Source organism: Leuciscus leuciscus (assembly GCF_965113295.1).
Source record: "Leuciscus leuciscus genome assembly, chromosome: 25".
Lineage (NCBI taxonomy): Eukaryota > Metazoa > Chordata > Actinopteri > Cypriniformes > Leuciscidae > Leuciscus > Leuciscus leuciscus.
The window spans coordinates 18,293,166-18,310,319 of record NC_138724.1 but is presented as its reverse complement, the minus strand read 5'-3'; the positions used below and the strand labels follow the sequence as shown (position 1 = coordinate 18,310,319).

The window sequence follows — 17,154 nt, the reverse complement described above, 5'->3', positions numbered from 1 at the left end:
ACACATAGACACACCTCCCATCTTTTGCCTGGATTTGCCCTTGGCCTCATACCAAAGTGTACACAAATCCAGTGACTCATACCTGAGTATCTATCTATCTATCTATCTATCTATCTATCTATCTATCTATCTATCTATCTATCTATCTATCTATCTATCTATCTATCTATCTATCTATCTATCTGTCTATCTATCTATCTATCTATCTATCTATCTATCTATTTATCTGTCTGTCTGTCTGTCTGTCTGTCTGTCTGTCTAAAGTTTTTTACACTGTAAAATGTTTGAGTAAGTGCATCATAATCACAAAGAGTCCCCCTTAACGGTCAATGGAGATTTGAAAGAGTGAATTGGGTTGCAAATAGCTTAACATTTTCAGTGAGCTTAGTTTGACCTAATTTCTTGGAAGGAAACCTGGTTGAACACGCATTTTCTATTTATTTTTGCTTATCAATTGGATGGAGAGGTCACACCATGTTATGAGTCTACAAAAGACATTCAGGCTACTCTTTCAAAGCACACTGAGATCAGGGGCTCTGAAAATCTTCTTCCCCTCTGTAGGTGGCAAATCTCAATTGAGGAAAACTGAAGAGAAGGCCAACTATGAATATCACTAATATTACTGTCACGCTTCCAGGGTTGGGTCTAAGATATACTACTGTAAGTTCAGACCTCGCATAGAGAAAGTAAAATATTTGCCCTGAGGAAACTGGTGTGTAAGAACGTTTCACATTCCTGATTAAGAAATCTCCTGGATGACTGGAAACATTCCTCTGTCCGTGAATGATAGTTATTATTTGTGCGTCGGGACAGGAGGGAATATCAAAGTGATTCCCTCAGTGTGTGCTTGTTTTATTTAACAGATTTCAGTTAATAAAACAACTTTGTTTAGTCTGGATGTCATCTAAATTTGTTTCTGATGGTCTTCTTTCCACAGTTATGCCCGCCCCCCTGCATTTCGATGGCCACGCACTGGTGTCATGGAGTGAGACCGATATTACCATTGCCATTCCCTGGTACATGGGTCTTATGTTTCGCACCCGAAAAAGCACAGGCGTTCTGCTACAAGCCAGTGCTGGAGAGTTTTCCAAGATTAATCTTATGGTGAGTATTGTTTCAGTAATCCACCATGTTCAATCTTGTTTTCCATGGTATGTCTTTTAGCCAGGTAACACCTAAAGCAGATAAATCAGACTGTGCTCTCATCCTTTTTTGTCATAGATTTCTCATATTCTTACTTTGTGTTTCCAGGTGAGCAACAGACACCTTCGGTTCCAGGTGTTTCTGGGTGTTAGACGTGTGGCCCTCTTAGATTTCCCTCAGGTTTGCGTGGACAACGGTGAATGGCACCATGTGCTTGTCGAGCTCAAGAGTGGAAAAGATGGCAAAGACATCAAATATATGGCTCTTGTGTCTTTGGATTATGGCATGTTTCAGGTATATTATCTATTATCTATATTATTATTAGGTATATTTATTTGTAGACCACCTAAGTCTAAACACAAATAATGTTCAACTATGGGAATGTGGTGCTGTGTGGACTTCGATGAAATCTTTCCGGTAACATTTAACAATAAGGTTTAATTTGTTAACACATTAGATAATGTATTAACTAACATGAACTAACCATGAGCAATACATTTGTTTCTGTATTTGTTAATCTTTGTTATCATTAGTTAATATAAAAAAAAATATTTAAGCTAATTGCCAAAGCAACATTTCTAATTTGCATTTAGTTTAACATGATGTACTAAAATAACTTAAACTGAAAATAATTATTATACTGTATATATATATATAAACAGTTTAAAAAATATGACAAAACAAAACATAAGTTATTAACTATAATTTAAATTATTATGAAAATGGTAAATTCAAAAATAGAATCTAATTAAAAATTAAAAAAAAACTATAATAGTATCTCAATGACACAAAAAAACACTGTGGCTTTTATGTATTCTAATTACACGCAATTATATCATATCTTCACACTTTTTTTACATAATTTGACAAATGTCTATAAATAATGCTCAAAATAATCATACATGGAAAAGATGCACACAAAACTCTTAGTTTGTATACACATTTATATAAAGGGCTTTCATGCTATGAAGAACAACTATTAAAATTGTGTTTGTGTATTTTATTATTATTTATTATTATTATTTGTTTTAAAAGTGTTGAAGCAGCAGTAGATTTGAAGAATCCACCCCTTCAGTGTAATAATTAACATTTTTTATGATAGATTTCCCATGCATTTGCTGCAAAAGTAAATTATGGAATAAAAAAAGTTTGAATGTGACCTTCACAAAATAAATAAGAAAAAAAGTGTGAAATCACCCTAGGTGAGTGCCTCTAGTTGAAGAAACACCAATAAAGGCATGTGGTTTGAGTTCTGATATTTCTGATATTGTTTTGATATATATAGAGGACAGTGGAGATCGGCAATGAGCTGCCCGGGCTTAAACTGAGGAACTTGTTTATCGGGGGACTGCTTAAGAAAGACGGCACTGTGCAGGGAGGATTTACTGGCTGCATGCAGGTAGATCTCACATACAAGCACATTTACTTTGTTTAAAGGTGTGTATTGTCTTATTCACATGGTTACTTATTTCATGTGGTCATCTTATAGGGTCTGCGAATAGGTGAGACGTCCACCAACAGTGCCAACATCAACATACGGCATGCAACACGAGTCCGGGCTAAAGACGGATGTAACGTACCTGATGCCTGTCTATCCAACCTGTGTCCAGCACACAGCCGCTGCGGGGACAACTGGGCGTCTCACACGTGTGTCTGTGAGCCAGGTAACACCAACAGTTCTACATAGGGACTAAAACCTTTTAGATTAGTAATGTAGTGGGGTCCAAAAGCTTGAGACCACATTTAAATTGGAATTAAATGTGGTTTATCATTAAAGCAAAAGGAGGACATACATAAGACATCCCTAAATTAGACTTTTAGTGCTTTGTGTATATGTGTAAAGATTTGAGTGTCTAGTTTTGTGAATCTTTCTCAGTCTTTCTTTCTCTCTTTTCCTTTCCCCCAGGTTACTTTGGCAGAGACTGTGTGGATGCATGTCTCTTGAACCCTTGCGAACACACTTCCTCCTGTGTCCGAAAACCCAGCTCCAAACATGGCTACAGCTGCGAGTGTGGACACAATTTCTATGGCCAATACTGTGAGCGCAAGTGAGTATCTCTCCTTCTCTTTGGTTCATTCATTCATTCATTCATTGCTTTTACTAAGGTTTAGGGCTTAAAACAAATAAAACAAATGTACATTTTTTGTCGGACATGAATGTTGTCTCAGATTATGCATGTTATTGAGCAGAGGGTTAGTACTTGATCAGGCATACCATTTTTGTCTGATTGATGATAAAATAGGGGTCATGTTTGTTTTTGAAGATATAGTTCACCCTCATATCATTCCAAACCTGTATGACTTTCTTTCTTCTGTGGAACGTAGAATATAAAAGATATTTTGAAGACCGTTTCAACTGTTTCTGTCCATATAATATAAGTCAATGTGGTAAAACAACATTGGACACCCCATTGACTTTCATTGCATGGCCACAAAGAGAGAAAAAAACACTGGGACATTGTTTAAAATATCTTTATTTGTGTTCTGTAGAAGAAAGAATGTCATACAGTTTTGGAAATAATTGCAGAACATTAATTTTGGGTGAACTGTCCCTTTATGTTTAGATTTGGTTAGGATTAAGAAAATTGGTGGACTTTTAGTTAAAGCTCGGTACATGCTTAAACACGCTGACTGACAACAACTTTATTGTCTGATGGTCTGTTTCATGAACTGCCAAGGTTTTGTAAGTGGCGAAAGCTGTGATCGCAGAGGCTGGCAGTATTTGTGATGGTATTGTTATGATGATCCTTTAAATCTGGTCTTTCCTTTAATTCTGATAATTCCACATGTCCTTGACACCCACACCGTAACGCTTTCATTTATAATGCAACAAAGTAAAGTAAAGCTCCGACTGCAGGAATGATCCAGTAATTGGCGAGTCTTTCATCCACTAAAGATAAACTGTTCTTTAGCAGAATCACTTGAGTTTTGAAAATGTGAATTTTCTTTTAAATGTTCGTAATCTGTAAACTCCAAAAATTTGCTAATAACAAATAAAAGAATTTCCATGAGAGGAGAAAGACTTAAATTATAGGATCAAATATGTTTGAAATTATTTTGTTTCTGTTCCTTCCTTTAACCATGAGAAGATTCTCTTTTCAATGATCACAAAGGAAGCGGGCTTAGAATGATGTATTGCTTTCACACAAGCAAGCCTCGCAGTCAGAATCCACCGCTTTGATTTTACAGCTGAATTTTATTTCCAATTTCAAAGCAAATCCAATCAGTCTCAGTCCCCAATATAAGCTGTTTTGAGTCTCATTCTGTGAAGTTTGTAGTTTAAAGTGCACTATTGCATGATTTAATTTTTCTCTGTCCCCCTTTTCACTCTTTCTTTGACGTGTGCGCACACACACAGAGGGGATCAACCTTGTGCTCATGGCTGGTGGGGATACCCGACCTGTGGGCCCTGTAACTGCGATGTCAGCAAAGGCTTCAAAAGGGACTGTAATAAAACCACAGGAGAGTGTAGCTGCAAGGTAAGCTGCAAGTGATCGCATGCTCCAGACTCTCAATAGAATGTGCAGAAACTGACGGGAAACCACTGACTTCTAGTTGTACAACAATATAAATATAAAGTGGACCGTGTGGCTTTTATTGTATTAAAGCGTTAGTTTACCCAAAAATTAAAATTATCACATAACTTACTCGCCCTCAAGCCACCCTAGGTGTATATGACTTTCTTCTTTCAGCCGAACACAATCTGAGTTATATTAAAAAATATCCTGGCTCTTCCAAGCTTTATAATGGGAGTGAACGGTACCTTGAGATTTTGAAGCCCAAAAAAGTGCATCCATCCATCCATCATAAAGTATCTATCAATCTATACGGTTCCAGGGGGCCTTCTGATGCAAAGCGATGCGTTTTTGTGAGAAAAATGTCCATATTTATAACTTTATAAACCATAATCGCTGGCTTATAATCGTATGGATTACTTTTATGATGGATGGATGCACTTTTTGGGGTTTTAAAATCTAAGGTACCATTCACTCCCATTATAAAGGTTGGAAAAGCCAGGATATTATTTAATATAACTCTGTGTTTTGCTGAAAGAATGACATAATTTACATCTAGGATGGCTTGGGTGGGTAACGTATGGGATCATTTTCATTTTTGGGTGAATTAACTCTTTAAGCACACTACTGAACAAAATTTGGAACCGGTAAGAAGCTTTTAAAAGAAAATGCTTACCAAGGCTCCATGTATTTAATAAAAAATACAGTAAAAACAGTAATACTGTGAAATATTATAACTTTTCAATTTTATTATATTTTAAAATGTAATTTATTCCTGCAATGACAGCTGAATTTTCAGCATCCTTACTCTAGTCTTCAGACACATGATCCTTCAGAAATCATTTTAATATGATGATTTGCTGCTCAAGAAATAAATATATGATCAATTTTGAAAACAGCTTTTTTATCAATACAGAGTTCAACAGAACAGCATTTATTTGAAATACAAATCTGTTGTAACATTTAAATGTCTTTAATGTCACTTTTGATCAATTTAATGCATTCTTGCTGAATAAAAGATTCACTTCTTTCAAAAAATAAGTATCTTAGTTAATATAATCATTATTATATTTTGATCTCAGGTCCATGCTCACAAGATGCCATTATTTTCCCCTCCTCAATTTTTCAGGACAATTACTTTCGGCCTCTTGGTGGGGACACTTGCTACCCTTGTGATTGTTTTCACCTTGGAGCGCATTCGCGGACATGTGACCCTGTAACGGGCCAGTGCGCCTGTAAGATGGGCGTGGTGGGCCGTCAGTGCAACCGTTGTGACAACCCCTTCGCAGAGGTGACAGTCGGGGGATGCGTGGGTATGTGTGCTGTCAACTGGACAGGATAGCAGTTTACTGTTGTTGAGCTCATTTCAAAACTGGTTACAAAATTCTTGACAATTGAATAAATAAGGACAAAAAAAATGAAAGCTGTTTACAATTTTAGCTTACATATGCATGCATAGTATGATGAAATGTAAGTGTAATACACTATAATCATAAGCAGAATGCTTTCAAGTCAGCATGGAGTACCTGTACTGACTGTGGGGTTAATTGGAGAAGAAATAATAGGAATTTGTTGCTCCTTAAAGGGATAGTTCACCCAAAACTGAAAATTCTGTCATCATTTACTCACCCTTAAGTTTTGTTAAACACAAAAGAAGATATTTTGAACAATGTCAGTAACCAAAGAGTTAATGTTGACTTCCGTGGTATTTTTAGCAGAAGAAAGAAATTCATACAGGTTTGGAACAACTTGAAGATGAGTAAATGATGACAGAATTTCAATTTTTGGGTGAACTATCCCTTTAAAAGGCCTTATCATTAAGACAAAGCAACAAGTGTTAGTGACACTAAATGGCATCTGTTTTGCCATACTGTCCTTTCTCTCTCAGTCTCATTCTATGTTTTTGTTATCTAGTGGTTTATGACGGTTGTCCCAAAGCGTTTGAAGGTGGTATCTGGTGGCCCCGGACCACGTTTGGTGGCCCTGCAGCCACAAACTGCCCCAAAGGATCCAGCGGTGAGTCTAGATTAATTATACGGTCCTTAACTAAATCAAGAATTTACATAAACAACCAAAAGTTTGGACACACTTCACTGAATTTGAAACATTACATTTTTGTAGATAACTATATTAAATAAAAAATATAGACACAATTATATATATTATACAAATGAATTTAATTACAAAACTAAAATATTTGTTTAAAAATACATTATATATTTTATATAAAAATATAGTAGACAAGGAAATATTGTTGCGCTCAGATGAAGGCTAGTTGTAAGTCCAGGTGCGTGAAAACCAATGAAATATTGAAGAGACTGTAGATGGTTCGCACTCTGAAAAAATAGACAAAGTCTTTAACAAAAAGAATCAATTATTTTAATAGAGCAAGGGCAGACGTTTCAGCCATCCAGCTATTCTCAATGCTCAAAAATATAGTTACATTTTTTAAATTATGTTTTATAAACAATTAATAAGTAATAAATAATTATATATTTTTGGTCACTACATAAATCCCATATTTCCATTTGTGTTGATTAATTTTAATTAATTTACTATAAATAAAAAAAGTAGAAAATAGTAGTAGAAAATGTGTGCAAACTTTTGACTTGTAGTATATGTAGGAATTTTCATCATTTTATTTATTTATTGTTGAATGATTTATCGATATATACACATTTGATATGTCTATTGACAGGCACAGCTATCCGTCATTGCAGCGATGATAAAGGTTGGCTTCCACCTGAGCTCTTCAACTGCACTTCCCTCAGCTTCTCAAAGCTAAAGAAAGAGGTTTGTGACTGTTTTGTTGGTTGATTCAACTTGGAATTTTATTAAACATTCTACGCCAGCTGCCACAATCCTAGAAGTGACCAGTGTGACTACATTTGTGACTCAGAGTGAGGATCTTCATGCTAATTCTTCTCGAATGGACGGAGAAAGATCAAGAAGCCTTGCGGGGGCACTGTACATCTCCACGGACCACACGGAGCATCTCTTTGGAAATGACGTGAGGACTGCCTACCATCTGCTGGCCAGTGTGTTAGAGCATGAGAGTCTGCAGCAGGGCTTTGAGCTCACCGCTACTCATGATACCGATTTCAACAAGGTAAAGACCTCGAAGCCTTCACACACTTCCACAATCTCACAGTATCTTTCAGTATCTTCACATTCAAGCTCAGTCTAATGGGTTCTGCACCTCAGAGTATGATAGGAACAGTAAAAAATGTATTTAATTGAGACATTATTAACTGATTTGTTGCTGGTCAAAAGTGACCTACTCTCTCAAAATGTTTTAATCAAGAAGGTCTACCTGGTTGACCTCACCAGTCTGATCAACCATCTAGACCATCTTGGACCAACTAATGATCAGCTTTGACCAGTTAGACAGCATTTAAAACCATATTTGAAATGCATGTGTGCAAAGTATCTAGTTTTATTCACAGACACATTCAGATCTTCAGATCTCAGTGTTTTTAAATTAACACATTTTTATTAATTAATTTTAATATATTTTAATAAATGTATTTTTGTACCTTATTTATTTTAGTAATTAACTGACATTACAAAATGATGGGTGGTTATTATACAGTATTAATAAACGTTACTCTTGTTTGTTGTGGTAGAACATTATTAAAGCTGGAAGTGCCATTCTTGACCCAGTCAACAAGGAGCACTGGGAGAAGATACAGCGCTCTGATGGTGGGACGGCACATCTGCTGCACCACTTTGAGGAGTACGCCAACACTCTGGTACAGAACGTGAGGAAGACCTACCTGAGACCCTTCACCATCGTCACTGACAACATGAGTTAGTATTGCGTTCTCAGTCCTGTAGCTTAATTTTGAGTGTTTAGTGTACAAATATTTACCATTTTTCTTCACATTCAAGTTGTTGCATTAGATTTTCTGGACTCCACTGCAAACCAAGACAAGATTCCTCGATTTCAGGAGGTTACGGAGGTGTTCGCAAAAGAGCTGGAGTCATCTGTCCTCTTCCCAAACCTGCTTTCAATGCCGAAAAAGAGCAAAGGTTCTCACCTCAAAACTTATTTCCTTATATTATAAGTTGTAGACATGGAAATTAAACTAAACTTTCTTATGTCGTATTACCCCTATAGATGCTGTTACCACAGATCCTCCAGCCCAGATTGCATCAAATGAGTCTTTAATCAGCATGGATGGATCAAATATTGTTTATCTAACACCGTCCATTAAAAAAAGACGCCATGCAGAACAACCTGATCCACCCGCTGTTGTAATGGTGATGATCTACAGGTCTCTGGGACGTCTCCTTCCGGAGAGTTACGATCCGGACCGCCGCAGTCTAAGGTAGAACTTCAGCCTGGGATTTTACATACAAACAACAGATTTCCTTGACCAGGATAATTGCTGATAATTGTTTTCATTCTGATAAATAGCCAGTATTAAAATTCAAATTTTTTTGTTTAAATAGGTTAAAAATAAAACACCTAAAAAAAAATCATTATAAATGTGACTTGTGAATTTAGACAACATTATAATGTACAGTATGTAAAATGGATATTCATTTTTATTCAAGATTACATTTAAGTGAGTGTAAAATGATGGTCAATTTAATCTGAATGTAAAAATAGAGGAAATGAGCACAAAACAAAGACACATCAGATATGTACAGAAGCCCGTTTCCGCCACAGAGAAAAAAAAACATACACTGATTATGCCATAAATAGTCACAATTTAAATATAAAAAGGATGACAAAGTCAAAATTATGACAGATAGTCAAAATTATGAGATAAGAAATCCTATGTATAAGTATGACAAGTCATAATTATGATATAAAAGGTCAAAATGATGAGATAAAAAGTTGAAATGATGTACTAAGTCACAATTGTGAGACGTCAAAATTAAGAAATTGACACAAGTCGAAATTGAGATTTTATATATATATATATATATATATATATAATTAATTAAAAAATATATGTTTTTTTCTACTTCTTATGTGCTGCCTGGAAATGGGCTTCAATAAATTTTAAATATCAGCCAACACAGATAAATAAAACATTTTTTTCAAGGATTGTGCATCCCTAATGACGATATCAAGAAAAAAAATCATCTGATATATATTTGTTGTTATTTATCTGGTTCTCTACACATCCCCAGACTGCCCACTCGTCCTGTCATCAACACACCTGTAGTGAGTGTGGTGGTCCACAGGGACGGAGAAGCCCTCCCCACACCCCTCCAAAGACCCATCACCCTGAACTTCAGGCTCCTGGAGTCCCACGAGAGGACCAAACCTGTGTGCGTCTATTGGAACCACTCCATCCCGTGAGTACTTAATGATTCATATTTGAATACAATATATTAGGAAAGCTCTGCTTATGCTGTGATTGCAGAAAACATCATTTTGTATTTTTTGCGTCTTCTTATTCGATAGGGTTTCTGGTGGAGGCGCCTGGTCTTCTAAAGGCTGTGAGCTGGTCTTCAGGAACTCGACTCACATCAGCTGCCAGTGCAACCACATGACCAGTTTTGCTGTCCTCATGGACATCTCCAAACGAGAGGTAGGACACAACCAGCTATTTTGGTTTATATGGAATTTTGCTAGTATACAGCTAGCTAACTAGTTTTTCAATGCTGGTATCTCGTCCTTAGCATGGTGATGTTCTTCCTCTAAAAGTGGTGACCTACACCACAGTGTCCGCCTCTCTGGTGGCCCTCCTCATCACCTTCCTCCTGCTGGCCATTCTTCGCAAGCTGCGCTCCAACCTACACAGCATCCACAAGAACCTGGTGGCCGCCATCTTCCTCTCTGAGCTCATCTTCCTCACTGGCATCAATCAGACCGACAGTCCGGTGTGCAGATTTTAGATCGTAATAGCAATAGCATAGTTTTATTTTAATTTTGATGTTTATGGAAGATACTTAACCTGTTTTTTTGTCTGATTTGTAGTTTGTATGTACTGTTGTGGCCATTCTGCTACATTATTCGTACATGTGCGCATTTGCCTGGATGTTTGTGGAGGGGCTGCACATCTATCGCATGCTGACTGAGATGCGTAACATTAACCAGGGCCACATGCGCTTCTACTACGCCATCGGTTGGGGGATTCCTGCTGTTATCACTGGTATGAGACTCGGTTGCCACCCCCCACCCCCACCCCCCAAACATTTTGTTTTGAAGTTCTTTTGGACGGTTCGTGTGTTAAAGGTACAGTAAGAAATTTCTGAGAAACACTGTTAAAAGTGGATCAAACCGAGCGCCACAACACACTTGAAGCCAATCAGCAGCAGGGGACGTGTCCAGTCATGATGGGGCAGGAGAGAGAGTGAGCAAGAGGGAGATTTGAAGAATGACTGTACAAAGAGAGATGGCCGAGAGACATTGCAAACAAGAAAAGGCCAGAGGAATATCACTGGAAAAAGAATGGTTTTTATGATCAGGCGAGAGCTTTAGGGCCCGCGTTAATATTAAAAAAGTTTTCCAGCATTGGAGTGACCTAAGTGAGAAGGCCTAAAAACGGACACTAGGTTGCATTGTTTTTGCTCCGACAGGACAGTTTCGAGTGTCATTGTTTGTCTGGAGCTGATGTGCTGCTTTTGACTAACAAACAAACTCTTGCTTGTATAGACTCTTGTGTATGTTCATTTTTTGTTCTTCTTTGTCGTTCATTCTTAATCTACGCTTTATTTTTTGCGAAGCATTATTTTGCTTTGCTTCAGCTATTATAAAGAGACGTCCACTCTTGCATTGTGTGTTTGTGCATTTTGGGGGCGGAGCAATGAAGAGAGGGGTGTGTTTGTTTGGGTTGATTTCAAATATCAACAGTGTTTCTCAGAAATCACTTACTGCACCTTAAAATAGAGGGGTCAGACCCCCTAAACCCCATATAATTTGCATCTTGATTGTACACTGTTGCTGATTATTTGTCTCTTGTCAGGTCTGGCTGTGGGTTTGGATCCTCAGGGTTATGGAAACCCTGACTTCTGCTGGCTCTCTGTCAACGACACTCTTATCTGGAGTATCACTGGACCAATCTCCATATTAGTGCTGGTCAGTTTAATCTCATTTAGCACAGTGTAAATTTTCCATTCATTTTCTTTTCCCAACTGAAATGTTTGGTTTTGACTAAATAATGAAAAAGATTTTTTTTTACAGATAAATATAGTCCTAATTGTGCTGGCAGCTAAAGCCTCATTTGGACGGCGCCAGCGCACAGAAAAGTCAGGAGCAATGTAAGTTCAGTGAGAGTTTGGTCAAACTGGTATAAAAGCAGGTATAAAAGCCAATCTTTTTCAACATTCTTCTTTTCTCTTGTGCAGCTCTGCTCTTCGAGTGGCTTTCCTCCTCCTGTTGCTCATCAGCGCCACCTGGCTGCTGGGTCTAATGGCAGTCAACAGTGATGTGCTTTCCTTCCACTACCTTTTTGCCTTCCTCAGCTGCCTACAGGTACATATGGTCATGTGAATTATGTACACTGTTTGTCAGAACTTGTCTACAGTTTGTGTAGATTGGATTTAGAGCCAAGGTAAAGTAAGCAAAGCTGTATTGACATAATATTCAGCAATAGTATATATATATATATATATACATGTATATGGAAAATGTAAGGTAAAATAAAATAAAAAGATGAGATAAAAATTATAATACAAATATAGAAATGTAAAATAGAATATAATCAAGTCCAGTTAAATATAAAATAAAGTCAAGTTAGATTCAACTTTGCATTAATGACATAACTGTCAATGTATAATTAAATTATTTTAATAATAATTATGATTCTGAATATTAACATTGTTGCTAATAAAACAAACAATATGGAAATAGAAAAAATATGTAAAAAAAATATATAAAAACATAAAAAAATATTATTAAAAATAATGTAATAAAGAATAAAAATATTACAATTTTAATTTAAATACAATACAATGGAAAATAATTAATGGAAATTACCTAATAAAATATGGTTTATACAAACCATATGGAATTGGATTGCTCTCTTAAACCAACAGGTATGCTTGTGTTTTACAACAAATGTGTGTCTATGTAATTATTCAGTTATGGATTTTTCTTTCCAGGGCATTTGCATCTTCTTTTTCCACTGTATTCTCAATAAAGACGTGAGGAGGAACCTGAAAAGTGTCTTTACAGGGAAGAAAGTGCCAGCTGAAGATCCCAGTACAACACGGGCTACTTTACTCACAGTCAGTTTGCCAAAAAAAAAAAATATATATATATATTAAAAAAGTATCAATTCACATACAGGCACAATTTATTTGGAAATGAAACATTAACAGTGAATCTGTTCTTCTGTCGTTCCAGCGTTCTCTGAATGGTGACGTCTACATGGAGGATGGAGGTCTGTACCGGACCACCATCGGAGAGTCGTCTGTATCTCTAGAGAACTCTGTTAGATCAGGCAAGAGTCACAGCAGCAGCTACCTCGCGTCCACACTCAGGTAATATATTGGCAATTATGAACTAATGAATCAATGACGTATTTGCCTGCAGCTGTGCTGGCAGCTGTTTCACTAACATATTTGCACCAATTATTACCTGTTATATTGTGCGTAAACGTCTCAAAGGAGCATTCAGTTTTTAGGTCACTCCACTGAATATCTTTAGATGAAACTAATTACATTATGACTATCAATGGGGCCACTTTGGCCATATTTATGACTCTTATGATTTTTGTTTACCATAACCACTGACAGAGCCCTTCAGTATTGTAAATGGTGTCCTAGTTCACAGCACAGGGTCATGTGTTACATTGATCACATATTGGATCTAATGTGTATTGATTCATCTCTCAAACGCATATTCTACTTACTACAAAATGTACTGGTAAAGCATATGACATTTTCAGAGAACATTTTATTAGCTAGTGATGAAAAAAATCTGGTTGTCATATTTGTCATATTGCTATATTTGCAGCTGCTGCATTTAGAAAATTTCACTTATCAACTTACTGTCATTAAATAACTTAAGTGTGACTCCGCAACAAACTCTTAATATTTAATACATAGTTTTAATGTTGTTTTCACACAGGGAGAAGAAACACAGCATATCGTCTAATGGTGGAAAAGTGGGACATGATGAAGGAGACTTGTCGCACTTTTTCCATAAGAGTAAAAAGGCAGAAGGTGAGGGAATAATACACTTAAAAACACAACATACACAGACCATTGAAGAGTCCACTGGTGTCATAACTTTTGTTCCATAGGAAAATTCAAGAACTTTATTAAGCAGCCAAATGCTAAAAGCTCTTCTGTTAGTTAGTAGTCAGTAGGAGAGCATCAGCAAAAAACAAACAAACAATGAATTATGGGTAAACTAGTGCGCTTCTGTGATCAGAGGCTAATTCTTCTGTTTCTATACAGACTCTGATTCGGACAGTGAGCTCTCATTGGATGAACACAGCAGCTCCTACGCTTCCTCCCACTCCTCGGACAGTGAGGATGAGGCCAGGCACTCCAAGACTAAATGGAATAACGAGAGAACGCCCATCCACAGCACTCCTAAAGGTGCCTGCGACCTCTTCTCTGACCTCTGACCTGCTCTTTTACATGGTTTATTCAAGCAAACACTAAAAAGATTTAGATATATAGTTGTCAGTCACCAGAAGATATTCATTCCTGACATAAAATATCTAAAATTCATTTTTAAATTTGGATGTTAGATAACTGTACCCATGTTGTTCTGCAGTTGATGCTGTGTCTGGTCATGGGAAGCAGTATTGGCCCGTGGAGCCGCCCACAGCCAGTGAAAGTGAGGATACGAGGGGTCCTGAGAAACTGCGGGTGGAAACTAAAGTGAATGTGGAACTTCATCAAGGGAATAAACTAAACCAAAATGGAGATGTGTCTCAAAGTGAGAGTCCACCCAGTCAGCCAAACAGCAACCAGCTACCCAGAAGAGGTGAGAGACAACACATATATTTTACATTTATTTATATTTTTCATTTAAAACAAGAGAATGAAACCATTTTAGTACTTTAAATGTAAAAAAAAACAATCAATTTTCTTCATGCTTACAGAAGATTGTATTTTATATATTTTATCATATTAAAATTATATTTAATAGATAATAGGCAACGTATAATATAATTATTATATTATATTATATTATATTATATTATATTATATTATATTATATTATATTATATTATATTATATTATATTATATTATATTATTGCTTCACTTTTATTAGGCATTTTAAAGAACAAGATCACATATCCACCCCCACTGACGGACAAGAACATGAAGAACCGCTTGAGGGAGAAGCTCAGCGACTACAACCCACCCCAGATCCCCCGTAAGACTCCATCGGTGGGGTCAAACGAGGGCGTTCGCTCAGGAACCGAGGCCAACAGCATCGTCATCAAGCCACCTCCATTACCTCTCCAGCCTGCGCTGAACGGGATCGCCGTGGAGCTCAGCACCAGCCACGTCTCCCTGGCGGACCAAGACTTCCATTCCGAGTGAGTTGGATGTCAAATGCTGATCATTCGAATTTATTTGGTCACGCTCTGAATGTAACACCACTCTGTGTTTCTCTTGTTAGTGGCAGCAATGAAACTTCAATCTGAGTCTTCACTGTGAAGGACGTTGAATGAACTGGAAGGGTTTTGAAGAATCAGTGACTTTCTCCCTACTAGTATTAAAGCACAACATGGACATGCTCTGAAGTTGTTTTTAGTATTTTCTAAAGGTTCGATTAATACAAATGGAGTCTGGGCGCTTTGTATCCCAGCATTCCAAAGCACTACGTTGCCCAAGTTCTGCTGGATGGGGACAGAAGGTTTTCGTCGAAATGGATAAAGTCGATCTGGAGCTACTAAAATAAAGACTTTGATATTAATAAGCATTTGTACAGTTTATTCCAGAATTCATCAGTCATAAACAGATGACTTATGGTGTGTAAGTAATGTTTATAGTTACATTTTGTATTTTAGATGTGTAATAGGGTTGTTTGTAAAATTGTACAATAGGGTTTCATTGCGATGCCAATACTGGATATTTATGTTTGACTTGTTTACTGTGGTATTTTTACAGCACTGTTTTGAATGTTTATATTGTTTTTTTATATATATTGTGCATTTTTAAGAACTAGCAGTTGTAGCTTGATTTGTAAATTTGTTGAGGTTTTCTTTTCCCCCCAGTTTCTTATGAATTATTAGTATGAAAATGTCCATCATACACATTGTCTGTCATTGGATCTCTGCATTGGGTTCAATGGGCGGTTGTGTTTTTACACTGATTACCTCTGACAGTATTTTACAGCTTATGTTCAGCATGTCTTAATGTCTTTGCCAGTGCTGTACAAAGAAAAACAGTATTTTATGATGTTTGCTCTGCATCTAAATTACCAACAGAGAATCAAAGGATTCCTAAAGTGCCTGTCATCTATAATCTCTGCCAAACCTCTTATGTAAATAATATATAGATGGAGAAATTCAGGGACTATTATTTTTTATTTTTTAACTCATGTTAAATTTCAATCTATGTGAAAGTGATGTCAGGTCAGTAACTATGTAATCTGTAATAGTTTAGAAGCATTTATTGATCGGTTGTCCTTAACTGAACAAATATTATCATCACATTAAATGTGTATCCATGAAATACCTCCATTACTTGTCAAAGCTCGTAGACATTAGATTCCAGCATGTAAAATAAGGTATTTATATTTGTACTATTCGCACTGATAATACATTTTAATATTGTAAATAAATGAATTAAAAAAATTTAACTAAAACTCTTTTATTTTATTTCTGCTATTATGACATTTCCTTCAATCTCCACTACAGTTACAAATTTGGGGGTCAGTATTTTTTTTAAAGAAATGATTACTTTTATTCAGCAAAGATGCATTAAATTGATCAAAAGTGACAGTAAAGACATTTATGATGTTACAAAAGATTTCTATTTAAAATAAATTGTTCATTTGAACATTCTATTTATCAAAGAATCCTAAAAAATTTATCATGGTTTTCACAAAAATATTAAGCAGCACAACTGTTTTCAACATTGATAGTAATTTTTTGTAATAAAATTTCTGAAGGATCATGTGACACTGAAGACTGGAGTAATGATGCTGAAAATTTAGCTTTGCATCACAGGAATAAATTACATTTCGAAATATATTTGAAAAGTTCTTGTTCTAAAAATCTTGTAATATTTCAATTTGACTGTTTACCAATGTAACACCTCCAAAAAAAAAAGAGAGATAATTCTCATTGTACCATTTGATAGTATTGTGTGATGAAGACTAAAATAAGCTATATATAAATATGCAATATGTAAAGAAAATGTAATGTGTGATTAATGTTTTTTGCGACAAAGTTCTACTGTTCAAATGTAAACACAATGAACTGTCGTTGAGCGCCACCTAGTGGACACACAATCATCCAGCGATAAAGGCTAATTTGAACTGTAGTACAAACACCCCAAAACGAGTCAAACCAGACCTGTTACATATCTGTCTAGACTTATATTCAAGTCAAAACAAGT

The 17,154-nt window shown here is 36.2% G+C and overlaps 1 protein-coding gene across 1 annotated transcript in view; it reads left to right on the top strand.

Moving 5' to 3' along the window:
* Positions 1–16,266, top strand: part of celsr1b (cadherin EGF LAG seven-pass G-type receptor 1b) — a 44,512-nt gene extending 28,246 nt beyond the window's left edge. Inside the window, exons 9-35 of the mRNA XM_082160129.1 lie at positions 938–1,104; positions 1,252–1,437; positions 2,429–2,542; positions 2,633–2,807; positions 3,050–3,191; positions 4,502–4,622; positions 5,788–5,971; positions 6,573–6,674; positions 7,357–7,451; positions 7,558–7,767; positions 8,285–8,468; positions 8,550–8,690; positions 8,779–8,989; positions 9,804–9,971; positions 10,081–10,207; positions 10,299–10,499; positions 10,597–10,771; positions 11,585–11,697; positions 11,803–11,879; positions 11,967–12,093; positions 12,723–12,848; positions 12,967–13,103; positions 13,693–13,787; positions 14,025–14,168; positions 14,350–14,562; positions 14,855–15,125; positions 15,209–16,266. Coding sequence (XP_082016255.1) covers positions 938–1,104; positions 1,252–1,437; positions 2,429–2,542; positions 2,633–2,807; positions 3,050–3,191; positions 4,502–4,622; positions 5,788–5,971; positions 6,573–6,674; positions 7,357–7,451; positions 7,558–7,767; positions 8,285–8,468; positions 8,550–8,690; positions 8,779–8,989; positions 9,804–9,971; positions 10,081–10,207; positions 10,299–10,499; positions 10,597–10,771; positions 11,585–11,697; positions 11,803–11,879; positions 11,967–12,093; positions 12,723–12,848; positions 12,967–13,103; positions 13,693–13,787; positions 14,025–14,168; positions 14,350–14,562; positions 14,855–15,125; positions 15,209–15,233 — 4,031 coding nt within the window. The 3' untranslated portion in view covers positions 15,234–16,266. The remainder of the gene's footprint in view (positions 1–937; positions 1,105–1,251; positions 1,438–2,428; positions 2,543–2,632; positions 2,808–3,049; positions 3,192–4,501; positions 4,623–5,787; positions 5,972–6,572; positions 6,675–7,356; positions 7,452–7,557; positions 7,768–8,284; positions 8,469–8,549; positions 8,691–8,778; positions 8,990–9,803; positions 9,972–10,080; positions 10,208–10,298; positions 10,500–10,596; positions 10,772–11,584; positions 11,698–11,802; positions 11,880–11,966; positions 12,094–12,722; positions 12,849–12,966; positions 13,104–13,692; positions 13,788–14,024; positions 14,169–14,349; positions 14,563–14,854; positions 15,126–15,208) is intronic.
* The last annotated feature ends 888 nt before the right edge of the window (positions 16,267–17,154 follow it).